Below are 14,522 nucleotides of genomic sequence, written 5' to 3'. Positions count from 1 at the left end.
AATGTGTGAGGGCCGACAATTCATCCTGGCATACTTTTAATAGTAATAATAATAATAATTGAATAATAGTAATATTAATAATAATGGGCGGCGCTCAGGAGGTAGAGCGCTCGTCTTGAGATCAAGAGGTCGTATGTTCAATTCCCGCTTCCTCAGTATTATGCGTCAAAGTGTCCCTGGGCAAGACACTGAATCCCTAATGCCCCCAATAAAGCAGGTAGGCGCCTTGCATGGCTGACTCGCAATTGGTGTGTGAGTGTGTGTGAATAGGTAAGTGTGAAACACATTGTAAAGCGCTTTGGGAGGTCTTTATTGACTTGAAAAGCGCTATATAAATGCAGACCATTTACCATTTAATAGTGTTACATGAATTCGGCCACCACGAAAAAGTTTGCAGTGCTTGGCGATCAGCTTTGCGACCTTGTAACACGCCTTTGTAGCATTTTTATTTGACTCGCAGGGTCTCATGAAAAGGTACTGCTGTACTTTTAGAAAAGCTGCCAATTACTTCACCTTTTCACAGCGTTCGTTGAAAGTTACATTTTATTTATACCCTGGAATATAATGAAAATTAGAAGACTTATATTTTTTCAGCATTTTCATTCAAAACTGATTTTAAAAAGATTTACAGTAAGTCCTTTAATCTGAAATGCCTACATCATAAATGCCTCTTGCTGGCTACAGCTGCACACAATACTTGTTAATGGTGCGTCCTTTTTTCCTACAACACATTTGGGTGGACATGAGCACTAAAAAAACATAATATTTTGAATATCCACATAAATATTTAACGAGCAAGGAAATGCTCAAAAGTTCATTGTAGAGGGGAAGAAAATGTACTAAGAGAATGCTTAGAACTGTTATTCATGGTCAAATAATTTAACTATACAGAAAAAGACAAGTTAACACAGACAAAGCTTAAATTTGGTGTGTTATCGAATTTCCTTCACTAAAAAACCTTTAGTCTGCTAAAACAAAAGATTCACTCCCACTTGTCATATGCCACTGAGCATTCATTTTCAATCATTTTAAAACTTTATTTAAAAAAAAGAGTTAATGATTTATTTATTACTTTTTAACTTTGATCTTTAACCCTCGTGGCATGCATTTTTTGGTGGCACAATGTATGTCAGTGTATATTATTTGGACGTGAACTTAAAGCATAATAACTTAGCCATGTATGAATATTTTTTAATTCCATGTTTAATGGCATCAGACATATCAATTCACATATAGTTTTTCATTTATATATTCTTCCCCCCGCCCCCTTAGGATAGTACATATCCTAAAAGTGACGATGAACAAAACTAACTGAACTGTACATACATAAAGATAAAATGTCTTAAATGAATATTTCATACAGCCTTAGAGCTTTGTATTAGTCAAAAAGAGGCGAGTTTATATTTTAATACATGCCTTTTATTTATTTTTTTTAATTTTTTTTTTAAAGCTGTTTCCCCAAAAACCTAAGACAATGCATGTGAGTGTACATACATTTTTTGGACATGACATTAAAGTGTGATAACTTTTTTGACTTGAACCCAACTCAAAATGTTTGGTGGCATCAGACCTATCTATACATATGTAGATTTTAAATTATTTACTTATATACCCCCTAAACTTGAAAACGAACATCGTTGCAGCAAACATCGGAAGACCCAGTTCCTTGTTCCACAGGCTCTTTGTGGACTCGTGTTTTGACTTGTACATTCCAGATCCTCCACTATGTCTTCTTCGTCCACATTTTTACCCGGTTCATCGTCGTCGGAAACCTCTTCCGTTTGTCCCCCTTCTGCCAAGCAATCATGTCCAAAATCCTCATTGGAGTAGCCCGAGGTGTCAGAAGAAAAAAAAAATCTTCCAGTTAGGATTGTATCACCATGACCAAATGCAGTGCTCCGTTGGTTGAGTATTTCTTTTCCATCCTGCCCAAATCAGTGTTGGTAGGTAATGGTCGCTAGGTTGAGTTGGCCCCCCGATATACATTTTTCCAAAGAGGTCACGATCCACTCTGAATCAAACAGCTGACCAATAATAGGTGAGAGTTAAAAAAATTGCAGAAATTTCTGCAAAGCAATGCAAAAGATTTGTTGCGCTCGTGATGCGGCACAGTGTACAATATCAGCGTCATGGGGGCTGCAGTCAGTGGATTGCAGGCAAAATTATTATCATATTATTATTATTCTTTGGTGCCACTCAAAAACATTTTTACTTTGCATACAATTGGCTCCACTGCATTATAGAGAAAAATACCAAAATCCCGGGAAATGCATTGAAATACACCAGGTTTACGATAAGTCAAAGATTATGGATGTCTATACGTCCAAATAATGAATATAGCATGCTATGTGTTTAGTATGAGGTTGGCTCATAAATGCAATAACACATACTGGACTGTCTCAGAAAATTAGAATATTGTGATAAAGTTCTTTATTTTCTGTAATGCAATTAAAAAAACAAAAATGTCATACATTCTGGATTCATTACACATCAACTGAACTATTTCAAGCCTTTTATTATTTGAAAATTGCTGAATTTGGCTTACAGCTTAAGAAAACTCAAAAATCCTATCTCAAAATATTAGAATACTTCCTCAGACCAAGTAAAAAAATAATTTTATAACAGCAAAACTGAATCAAACATTTGAAAATGTCAATTGATGCACTCAGTATTTGGTTGGGAATCCTTTTGCACGGATTACTGCATCAATCCGGCGTGGCATGGAGGCAATCAGCCTGTGGCATTGCTGAGGTGTTATTGATGCCCAGGATGCTTCGATAGCGGCCTTCAGCTCATTTGCATTTGTAGGTCTGGTGTCTTTCATCTTCTTCTTAACTATACCCCACAAATTCTCGATGGGGTTCAGGTCAGCGGAATTAGCAGGCCAATCAAGGACAGTGATGCCATGGTCAGTGCACCAGTTACTGGTGGTTTTGGCACTGTGGGCAGGTGCCAGATCATGCTGGAAAATGAAATCCTCATCTCCATAGAGCTTTTCAGCAGATGGAAGCATGTAGTGCTCTAAAATCTCTTGGTACACAGTTGCATTTACTCTGGACTTGATGAAACACAGTGGACCAACACCAGCAGCTGACATGGCTCCCCAAACCATTGCTGACTGTGGGAACTTCACACTGGATTTCAAGCAACTTGGATTTTGCTCCTCTCCAGCCTTTCTCCAGACTCTGGCGCCTTGACTTCCAAATGAAATGCAAAACTTGCTCTTGTCTGAAAAGAGGACTTTGGACCACTCTGCAACTGTCCAGTGCTTCTTCTCCATAGCCCAAGTCAGACGCTTCTTCCGTTGTCTTGAGTTCAGAAGTGGCTTGACCATGGGAATACGGCTATTGTAGCCCATTTCCCGGACACGTCTGTGAACTGTGGCTTTTGATACCTGGACTCCAGCTTCAGCCCACTGTCTTTGAAGCTCCCCCAAATTCTGGAAACGGGTCTTCTTCACAATTTTGTTAAGGCTGCGGTCATCTCTCTTGGTTGTGCAGCGTTTCCGGCCACATTTTTCTCTTCCAACAGACTTTTTGTGGATATGCTTTGAAACTGCACTCTGTGAACAGCCTGCTCTTTGAGAAATTTCTTTTTGTGTCTTACTCTCCTGATGGAGGGTATCAATGATGGTCCTCTGGACAGCAGTCAGATCAGCAGTCTTCCCCATACTTGTGATTTAGTTTACTGAACCAAGCTGAGTGTTTTTAAGGCTCAGGAAACCCTCGCAAGGTGTTTCGAATTAATTAGATGATTCAGGTGATTAGTTGAATAGCCTACTTGTATACTTTTTCATGATATTCTAATATTTTGAGATAGGATTTTTGAGTTTTCTTAAGCTGTAAGCCAAATTCAGCAATATTCAAATAATAAAAGGCTTGAAATAGTTCAGTTGATGTGTAATGAATCCAGAATGTATGACATTTTTGTTTTTTTAATTGCATTACAGAAAATAAAGACCTTTATCACAATATTCTAATTTTCTGAGACAGTCCAGTACATCACAGCACAACGCCATTTTGAACATCCACATGTTCTCACAACATGTGGGGAATCTGAGCTAGCAAGTGTTTACTTTTTAATGCTCTCACTTTGATTGAAAAAACAAAATGTGCATAATATGTACCTGCATGCCACAAGGGTTAGAAAGACATTTAGAGGTGCAAACAGGGAGAACATTCAAACTCTGCACAGGAAGGCTGCTAGCTGGATTTGATCCCATGACCTTCAGAACTGTGCCGCAGACAAGCTGCCCACTCAGCTGATGCGCCGCCCTTAGCTCGAAGTAATTAACTACAATAGATTAGTGAATTTTATTATGTTACTTTTGGTCAATTTGAAGGATCATATCTATCGTCCTCCTTATTATCCTCGATATAATTGTAAGTTCCACAGATAAAGTCGCTTGGCTCCCCTTGACGTGGCCCACCAATTTTAGTACCCAGAACTGATGTTGGTAAAAAAAAAAGAAGTAGGCTGGCCAGAATATGTATCGAATGGTTGTCGGTATACAAACGGCACCACCTTCACGTGTAGCCCATCTATGGCTGCAAAAACGAATTGATAAAATTGATTAGTCTAGTCAATGACCAAAAGGGTTGGCAACGAATAATTTCATTGCTGCATAATGTCACGCGATTAAGGCATCAGCTCCTCGCCGAGTCAGTGACATCACACAAAGCGCGAGTCGGCAAGCATTACAAAGGGAGGTGGAGTGCGAACTTAGGCGTTATTTTCAAAGGGAGTGGTAAAGTGAACTTAGAAAACATGAAGGACCCTAACAATACAGTTTGACCAAAGTCTAGCGGGGTAAGACAACACATTATTTGATTTTATTGGTTTGTATTTGCATTTATAAGAGTGGAAATGTAACGTTCGCGTCTGATAGCTTGCTGATGTTAGCGTTTGCTTGTTAGCTGGTTAATGACTGTTTGAAATACTTTTTATTCGAGTTAAATTATCTTAAGCAGTCTTTAATTGTGCTTCATAAAAACAAAAATACTCCACTTTAAAACAATGGCAGTACGATTGAGCATCAAGTTTTAATCTTCTGGCAAAGTCTGAGTGATTGGGTAAGGATTATAGTCTCTGGTCGCCCGGTCAATGCAGGCGTTCGCTTGTTAGCTTATTTATAACTGTGTGTGTGTGAGAGAGAGCAAGATACTTTTTATCACAGTTAAATGAAGCAATTAAGTTTATTTGGGCACAGCACAAAAAAACCCTCTAAAAACCACTAATTATCAAAAAGGAACAACCAATAATGTGCAACAAACACACACATTTTTTTAATGCAAAGTTAGCAAAGAACAAAGTGAGTGAGTTAGTGAGCAAGAGTAATACGGGGCTTACTTTTTGCATTTTTTCTTGTTCCAAAAGCTCATGTCTCTTAAACAACAAAGATGCCTTTTTTTGCACTTTATAATGTATATAAATAGATATATTTGCAAGTGTATAGCATATACTTGTATGCATTTTGTTTGATGGATATTGATTTTTGTATTGTAGAATATTGTTTCGTGCACTATTTTTATTTGTCCACAAAATTCCAATATTTGAATAAATGGTAAATGGTCTGCATGTTTTTTGTTTTAAATCTGGTTAATCAAAAAATAATAGTCAGATTAATGGACTATTAAATTAATTGCTCATTTCAGCCCTAAGCCCATCACACTCTCCATTATTATTACAGTGCCTGTGAGCACTGTGGAGCATAGGCTTACAGGTATAACACTACTTCCGGCGCCGTCACGAATGGCAGCCACTCCAGCAGCTCCCGTGTTATTTTTGCTACTTTTGTGATTTATTTATTTATTTAACTTTATCAGTGCCTTGCAACACTTGGATTACTTTCTATCCTATGGATATGGGTTTCAACTCGCAAAAATACGTATATTCAAGAAACCTACTCCTCGACCTCAAGAATTCTCGAGCCGGCACGGTCCCCCTTTTACCTAACGAGGTGAGGCGACCCTACCGGTGCTAAGGTAAAGGCTAAGCGGCTAGCGGCGAAGTGGCGATATAAGCCCACGGTACCGTCCATAATCATGGGGAATGTCAACTCCCTACCGAATAAGATCGACGAACTGGCTGTGCTTGTGAAAGACATCAAAGCATACAGGGAGTGCAGCTTGCTTTGCTTTACGGAAACGTGGCTTACGTCTAGCATCACGGACGCTAACATCGCGCTAAACGGCTTCTGCGCTGTTCGGGCTGACAGAGAGACAAAAGTCAGTGGGAAGCGCAAAGGAGGGGGACTGGCTATCTACGTGAACACGAGGTGGTGTAACCCCGGGCATGTAAAAACAAAGCTTTCTATCTGCTGCCGTGATGTCGAACTTTTGGCTGTAAGTCTTCGTCCCTATTACATGCCCAGAGAGTTCGGACACGCCATTGCTGTCATTGTTTACATCCCACCGCGCGCTGATGCGGAAGTAGCGTGTGACGTCATCCACTCCGCGGTGGCAAAACTTCAAACACAACACCGGAGGCTGCAATGTTAATCTCTGGGGACTTCAACCACGTGACTCTTGATAAGACACTGCCATCTTTCGTCCAGTATGTGAACTGCAAGACCAGGGGAAATAGGACTATTGACCTTCTGTATGCGAATATAAAAAATGCATACAGCGCTAAACCACTGCCTGCCCTTGGAAAAGGAGACCACAACCTCATTCTGCTTAAACCACAGTACAAAACAAAAGTGAGGAGGCTACCAACAACCACACGCTCTTTTAGAAAATGGTCCACCGAGGCAGAGCAGGCTCTGAGAGACTGCTTTGGATGTACGGACTGGGATGTCCTGCTAGGGTCCAACAGTGGGGACATTGATGAGATGGCAAACTGCACTACTGACTACATTAAGTTCTGCATGGACAATGTTGTTCCTATAAAGACTGTACGCTGCTATGCCAACAACAAGCCCTGGATCACGAGCGACATCAAGTGCCTTCTGAACCAAAAGAAGAGGGCCTTTAAAAATGGTGATCAGCAGGAGCTAAAACGAGTACAGAAGGAGCTCAAAGTCCAGCTCCGGAAAGGGAAGGAGCAGTACAGGAGGAAGTTGGAGAAAAAGCTGCAGAACAATAACATGAAGGAGGTGTGGGAAGGGATGAAAACAATTACTGGCTGCAGCACCAAGCAGGGTGTGGCTGTGGAGGATATAGATGTGGGGCGAGTCAACCAGTTAAACAACTTTTTCAACAGGTTTGACCACTCCGCCACATCCTCACCCCTGAGTAATGCAGCTGTCCTTCCCCCTCCCCCTCTGGACACTAGCATGGAAGACATCCCCCCACTAAAAATAACTTCAGCCCAGGTGTGTGGAGAGCTGAGAAGGCTACGAACCAGCAAGGCAGCTGGTCCGGATGGAGTATCCCCCCGACTGCTGAAAGCCTGTGCGTCTGAGCTAGGAGACCCACTACAGCGCATCTTCAACCTGAGCCTTGAACAGGGGAGGGTCCCTCAGCTGTGGAAAACATCCTGCATCATCCCAGTCCCAAAGAAATCAAGACCTGAGGAACTCAACGACTTCAGGCCGGTCGCCTTGACATCACATGTGATGAAGACCATGGAGCGGCTGCTGCTGCACCACCTGAGGCTACAGGTCCGTCACGCCATCGACCCACTGCAATTTGCTTACCAGGAGAAGGTGGGAGTGGAGGATGCTATAGTATACATGTTACACCGATCCCTCTCTCACCTGGATAGGGCGAAGGGGGCTGTGAGGATTACATTTTTTGACTTCTCCAGTGCCTTCAATACCATACAGCCTCTGCTACTGAGTAGGAAACTGACAGAGATGGGAGTTAGCTCACACCTTGTAGAATGGATTACTGACTACCTGACAGGCAGACCCCAGTATGTGAAACAGGGGGGCTGTACATCGGACACTGTGGTTAGCAGCACAGGATCTCCGCAGGGGACCGTTCTCTCTCCGTTCCTATTCACTCTATATACATCGGACTTTAAGTACAACTCTGAGTCCTGCCATGTGCAAAAGTTTGCCGACGACACTGCAATCGTGGGATGTATCAGAAACGGGCAGGAGGAGGAGTACAGGACATTGATTCAGGACTTTGTCCGATGGAGCGACGCAAACCACCTGCACCTAAACACCACCAAGACCAGAGAGATGGTGGTGGACTTCAGGAGAACCAGAACTCACCCGGTTCCTGTAACCATCAAGGGAGAATGTGTAGAATTTGTCCAGACCTACAAATACCTGGGTGTGCAGCTGGACAACAAACTGGACTGGACTGCCAACACAGAAGCTCTATGTAGGAAAGGGCAAAGCCGACTTTACTTCCTCAGAAGGCTGGCCTCCTTCAACATCTGCAAAAAGCTCCTGAAAATATTCTATGAGACAGTAGTGGCAAGCGCCCTCTTCTATGCGGCAGCGTGTTGGGGAGGCAGCGTCAAGAAGGATGCCTCTCGTCTCAATAAACTGGCTAGGAAAGCGAGCTCTGTTGTAGGCAAAGAGCTGGACAGCCTAACAACAGTAGCTGAGAGACGAGCACTGAAAAAGCTGAGGTCAATCATGGACAATCCATCGCATCCACTACACAGCATTATCTCCAGACAGAAGAGCAGTTTCAGCGACAGACTGCTGTCACTGTCTTGTACTACGGACAGACTGAAGAGATCTTTTCTTCCTCATGCCATGAGGCTCTTTAACTCCACCCGGCAGAGTTAAGGCCCACATTAAACCACACCACCTACATTGGATATTACCGAATCTTACTGCAATATGTATTCTGTGTAGCACTATTTAGTTACTCTATATAACACGCTACGGTGGGCATTTGCACGTCACACTGGGTATTTGTATATTGTATTCTTTTGGCTTATTATTGTACTGTTCTCAGCTCAGGGATGCTGCTGGAAATGTGAATTTCCCTTAGGGGATGAATAAAGTATCTATCTATCTATCTATCTATCTAGGTATGTCATTGGGGCAGGTGAGGAATTGCTAGGAAAGTTTGAGTTGAGTAGGGTGGGGTATATACCATCAGTGGAGAAAAAGCTATTTTAGCCTACCACAGACTAACCAGGCAACTGCTGGGTTTGAATTTTGCTTCACCCCGCCACATTCACAACAATATTAATCGGGGACTGATCCACTGTGATTCTTCGATAAAAGGGAGCAATTTTTTCCACAATACTCTGATACGTAGTATAATGCAACATCTCGAGACAAACATTTGGCAAGGCAACACTTGTTTCAACTAGTGAACATCATGAAGCCAAGTTAAACTTTTTGCCTGTTCTTGTAGTTTTGCTCAAAAGGGTCATTCTTGAGGTACATTATTTAAAGCATCGTACATATATATTAGTCTACAGTTGGTGTCATGTTCCCCGCCACTCCTCACATATTTTTTCCTTTGTCACAGCAACACATCCTAATCCCAAATACAACGTTGCCTTATGTTTGTTCAGAACCACGATATCAGTACAAAATGAAATCTTGTTTATTGAAAATTTTCAAATAACGTTAGATTTGATCCCTCAGTGAAAGGTTAATTCCATCTAATTTTGAGGAAAAACATGGGATACAGACTGAACTGGTTGCGTTTCAATCACATGGCCACCTATAGACTAGGAACGGACAAATCCTCTAAGACTATAGCCCTAATGTTTTGAAAGTTATTCTCATGCAAGAGAAGCTGAATTATGAGATCAGCTCATCAGCAGGATTTGTAAAAGCTTAAAAATCATTGTAGTAGTTTGAATAATCTATAAGGAGAAAAACCTCACAAACATGCAGGTCTTCAGGGAGCAGATTCACCCATCTCAAGGAGGCAAATTCACATAATACTGTACTCACAGTCACATTCATGGAAAATATTGATTGTGTAAAAGGTTTTTTAACATGAGCTTGAGATGGTGAACGTTATAGTGGGTAGGGATCACATTCAAATCCAGATTCTAACAACTGTGTGCAGATGATTTCACCTCAGGTGTGCTGTTCTGCCCAGTATTTTTGAAAAATAAAATCGACAATGCACAGTAAACACATAGAACATCTAGTAGAAGTATCAAGAGGAAAAAATATTGTCAAAAGGAGAAAATTGATTGTCAGTCTGCACTGCTCATTATGTCATACAGTATCTCTTCTATAGTTCAATAGTTCAATCCCTATCGTGGATACAGAGCCGGAGCTAGCTAACCGGCTAGCGGCGTTATAAGTCTTCGGTACCGTCCGTAATCATGGTAAATGTGAACTCTCTACCAAATAAGACCGACGAACTGGCTGTGCTGGTGAAAAACATCAAAGCGCACAGGGAGTGCAGTTTGCTGTGTTTTACGGAAACGTGGCTCACGTCCAGGTCCTGGACGCTAACGTGGCGCTAACCGGAGCTATCCGGCTTCAGAGCTGTTAGAGAGAGACACGAAAGCCTGCGGGAAGCGGAGAGTAGGTGGACTCGCTAACACGAGGTGGTGTATCCCTGGGCACAAAGATTTCCGTCTGCCGCGGGGACGTCGAACATTTGGACTAGCCGTATGACGTCATCCACTCCGGTGTGGCTAAACTACAACAAAGCACCCCGAGGGCATCCTCTTAATCTGTTAATAAACAACAAAGGAGACTGCTGGAAGTGTGAATTTCCCTACGGGGATGTATAAAGTATTTATCTATCTACTGTAAAATAAAATCAGATTACTCTCCATGTCATGCCTTTGACTTTGTGATGTAAGATAACAACATAGTACATGAAAAGAACCACAGAAACACATGAAAGAATGACAGGGCAAACAAGGGGATTCATTCGTTTAGGGGGAGAGGAGGCGAGTATGTGAGAATACAATTCAAAGGGAAGCAAATGTTTGTTAAGAGGGTCAAGTCAGTGTTAGAGAGGTAAGGAGAATAAGAATGAACTTACCATCTCGGTCCATCCCGCATCACCCTGAAGTACCTAGTTTATCACAACAAAATACACGTGTGACACAAGGCTGCACATCGCAACTTTTAGAAAATCATTAATACGACACACACACACACACACACACACACATCCGAAATGGGGGGAACGACAGACTACATTGATGGAAAGTGAGTGGTCATGAGTGTTTGTTGTAAACCTAGCGAATACACAATGGGTTTTGTTAAATGTAATGGTCCCCGTGCCCCCTTATCTTCCTCTTAAAATCTAAACGTTTTTAGAGTTGCGGCGGATTGCCCTCGCCAAGATAAACGTGAATGATGAGTCGCTTGAACAATAAGTGTTGTGTTGCTGGACCGGCGGATAGGCTAATTAGTAGCGACGTTGTTGTTTCAGCACGTCCACTGATTCGCGGCGCGGCTCATCATTTTGCGCTCGTGCAATGCGACCACCCCCCCCCCCCCCCACCCTTTGGTTGACATTAACTTCACAGTTGCAGAATAGAGCAGCGCAAGCAAGCGTTACTTCACACGATGTTGTGTTTACCTTGCGTCTCCTGGTTTCAGCGGTGCTACCCCAAACAAAGCATTGGTATATGACGCGGAGGTTTTGCTTCCAATTGTCCACTTTATAACCGTTCACATGGGAGCACCCGGCCGGACTCATGTCAGACAAACCATTCAAGTTATGGTTTGCCGGGTGCCAGCGTCCAAAAACTATTTGGGATGTCTGGCTTGAGCTAGCCAGCTAGCCTTAGCTGCCCTCCACTCCAGCCCGCCTCCTCTTACAACTATCCGTCGAGAAATGGTTTCCGCTTGGAAACGGGACAAGCGATGTCGTATCCAAAAACGCTCTCCTATGGCATCTGACTAAACACCGTCTTGCACGTTAGCCCGGAAACATGGTTGCAGAGTCTCCTCGGAGTCGAGTAGTCAGGACTTGTTGCTGTGTTGACAAGTTGCCAAATAATCCGAAAGCTTTATCGAAACCACTACCACTTGCGCTCCGAGGATACAAGGCTTTCTTTTTCCACTTTAGCCTGCCTGCTAACACTTCAACTATTCCTTCACAATGCCCTGGCAAGCGTGCGCCGTGATTGGTCAGGACAAAGGGTGACGTCACTACAACGACGTTGTTGAATGTTTTGGAAACGTTCGTTTCGTTTCCGCGTCGCACCGGACGAGCGGGGTTTGCTCAATTTGAACTGTTGATTTAAAAAATATATATATCATTTGAATATTTGCTATTCACACGAGTGCCATGTTGTCATATTTAATTCCATGTAAGTACACGAAAACTGTGTTCGTAAAATTCACCAAAAGGTGTCCTGAACTCCCATTATTGCTCAGTTAAACTTAATTCAAACCTGCCATCTAGCGGCCACTTGCATTATGGATAGTAGGCGCCCCTATGATATGAGGTGTGCACATTTCAATCACCAAAGAGTGGGCACGATGTTGCGACCGCGTAAAGTATGACAAATTAGCCCGATTCTGAACTTTAACGCCCTTTAGTAAAAAACGAAATTGTGAATATGCTTAATTGCTGCTAAAATTATCGAGAAAAATTGTTCAAACCTCACATTGTTTATTTGCTGTTAATAGTGTCAATAAAATTGTTCAAACCCAAAAAAAATTACATTAGAGGTCTAAATATAATGGAAGCTAGAGCTCTTGTTGTTGATAGAAAGGAGTGGAGAGGTGTTGTGAAAGGATAGTGGGATTGTGGACGCTTTCTTAAGGATGGGCTGGGCACCCGTATGATGCGGCAGGGGTAAACCAGTGAAAGCTGTCGGGCCCTGCTGTTGAACAAAAGAGTGTGTTGTGTCACTCTGACCTGAGTGACATGGCCGCTTTCTGGTGTCCCATTTCATCGGGAGGGACGAAAGCATGACCAACTTGGGTGCCGAGGTGCCTAACTTGTTTGGGTGTTTGGGCAATTGGGTTGGCCATGGTCCAAAAATTTTTGTGTGTTTTTTATGCTATTTATTTCCATTTTATTTTCTTCGTTATTGTATGTGTGTGTTTTGCTGTCGGTCACCCCTCTTGAGGGATACGACCAAGGTAGATAGATAGATAGATAGATAGATAGATAGTTATTACATTAGTGGCGGGCCGCGCATTTGATACTAGGCTGAATCAATCCAACCGCTATTAACTTTCTTATTGCTATTTAAATATTATTTGAGAATCCCGCCACATTTTACTCACCAAAATTGTTTTTATTCGTGCACAACATCCGTCCTCCTTTCTTTCTTCAAGATTTTAATTATTCTTTCATACATATTATCCATGCGTTTCAGTTCTATCAAGAAGTTTTCTATCGCCATCTAAGCAAATGCTGATAAAAGTTGTATTTGTAGCATACGTTTTTATTCGATTTATGGCTGAAAATGTCCTTTCAACAGAAGCAGTGGACACTGGTATAATACAACTGTATTATAAAAATACAATAGTATTTTCTTTACTTCTTTGTTGTGATACTTCCGTTACCGCCCCCAAGCCAATCACAGTGTGAGACACCTGTGACGTTTCCCAAGGTCTGCTAGCAGGCACTGACTCATCAGCTCAGAATCTGATTGGCGAAACCAGCTTTCTCGTCACTCATTTTATGGCTCAGCATCTGCGCAGCTAATTGTGAAGGCCTCCGGGTAGATTTCTGACCCTGGCAACAAGTAAAGGCTGAAATTAGATTAGTTAAATACTTGAATATGAACACATAAATCTGGAAGCAATAAAAGGAATCTGACAGACAATTTGTAATTATTTGGAAGTTGCATGGACAAAATATAATTAGCATCTCATAATTTAAACAATTTCTAGGCCAGCAGAGAAGGCCTTGCAGGCCCGGATGGCCGACCACTGAATTACACATAATAGACATATGTTTAAGACACAAAAGCAATCATTTGTGTCTTTGTAAATGTGCTCCTGCTCGGACCATTCCACCATTTAGCAAATTTTGTCACAGAACTTAAAAACAGCGCATCCAACTTCTTAGGAATGGTTACACACTAGTTACCCGTTTCAAAGAACTACCCATACATTTTTCAAACCACTTATCCTCTCTAGGGTCCCGGGGTTTCAAGGATCAATTGTCTAAAACTATCCCTAACTTTCCAATCCGATGTTGGGCAAACGCTTGGGCCGAGAACAACGACTGAATAAAATAATGCAACCAATCTAAGATGGACCTTGTTAGATTAAGCCTTGCTGATATTAGTTAAAATACTTGAGCTGATCTGCTAGGATGCTGTGAACTTTCTGGCCAGGCGTCTTCCAATGTAAAGGCACTCTTGCGCACATTATCCAGTTTGAACAAGTTAAGACGGGTCTTGCCTTGGCACAAAGGGTGAGGTTAAGTCGCCCCCCTCTGTGAGGGTGGGCGGCTAACACAGTTCAAGACTAGGCACTATCTTAGATAAAACAGACTTCTAGTCAATTCAAGTCACATTTATTTGTATAGCATATGATCACAAGATGTCTCAAAAGACTGCACAGGATTACAATCACGCCATCGCCTTATATTAAACCACCATGTGGGCAAGAAAAACTCAAAACCTCTGCGTGAGGAAAAAAGAAACTTTGAGAAGGGGCCTCACAAGTGGTAATCCCCCTTCCAGGATGACCAGGGTGGGATAGG

At 42.2% G+C, this 14,522-nt stretch overlaps 1 protein-coding gene across 4 annotated transcripts in view; it reads right to left on the bottom strand.

Annotated features, from left to right (window-relative positions):
* Positions 1–11,976, bottom strand: part of LOC148374962 (ubiquitin carboxyl-terminal hydrolase 22-like) — a 41,627-nt gene extending 29,651 nt beyond the window's left edge. The window contains exons 1-2 of one of the 4 annotated variants that reach the window (XM_088342995.1): positions 11,427–11,976; positions 10,881–10,913 (exon numbers count right to left, since the gene is read on the bottom strand). In XM_088342995.1, coding sequence (XP_088199121.1) covers positions 10,881–10,913; positions 11,427–11,546 — 153 coding nt within the window. In that variant the 5' untranslated portion in view covers positions 11,547–11,976. The remainder of the gene's footprint in view (positions 1–10,880; positions 10,914–11,426) is intronic. The other 3 variants (XM_088343008.1, XM_088343002.1, XM_088343016.1) reach the window with 3 other exon arrangements.
* Between the last annotated feature and the right edge of the window lie 2,546 nt (positions 11,977–14,522).

The sequence above is a fragment of the Urocampus carinirostris genome, chromosome 1 (genome assembly GCF_059441175.1).
Source record: "Urocampus carinirostris isolate Australia breed hairy pipefish chromosome 1, RoL_Ucar_1.0, whole genome shotgun sequence".
Taxonomy (NCBI): domain Eukaryota; kingdom Metazoa; phylum Chordata; class Actinopteri; order Syngnathiformes; family Syngnathidae; genus Urocampus; species Urocampus carinirostris.
This window is presented reverse-complemented; position numbering and strand designations above follow the sequence as displayed.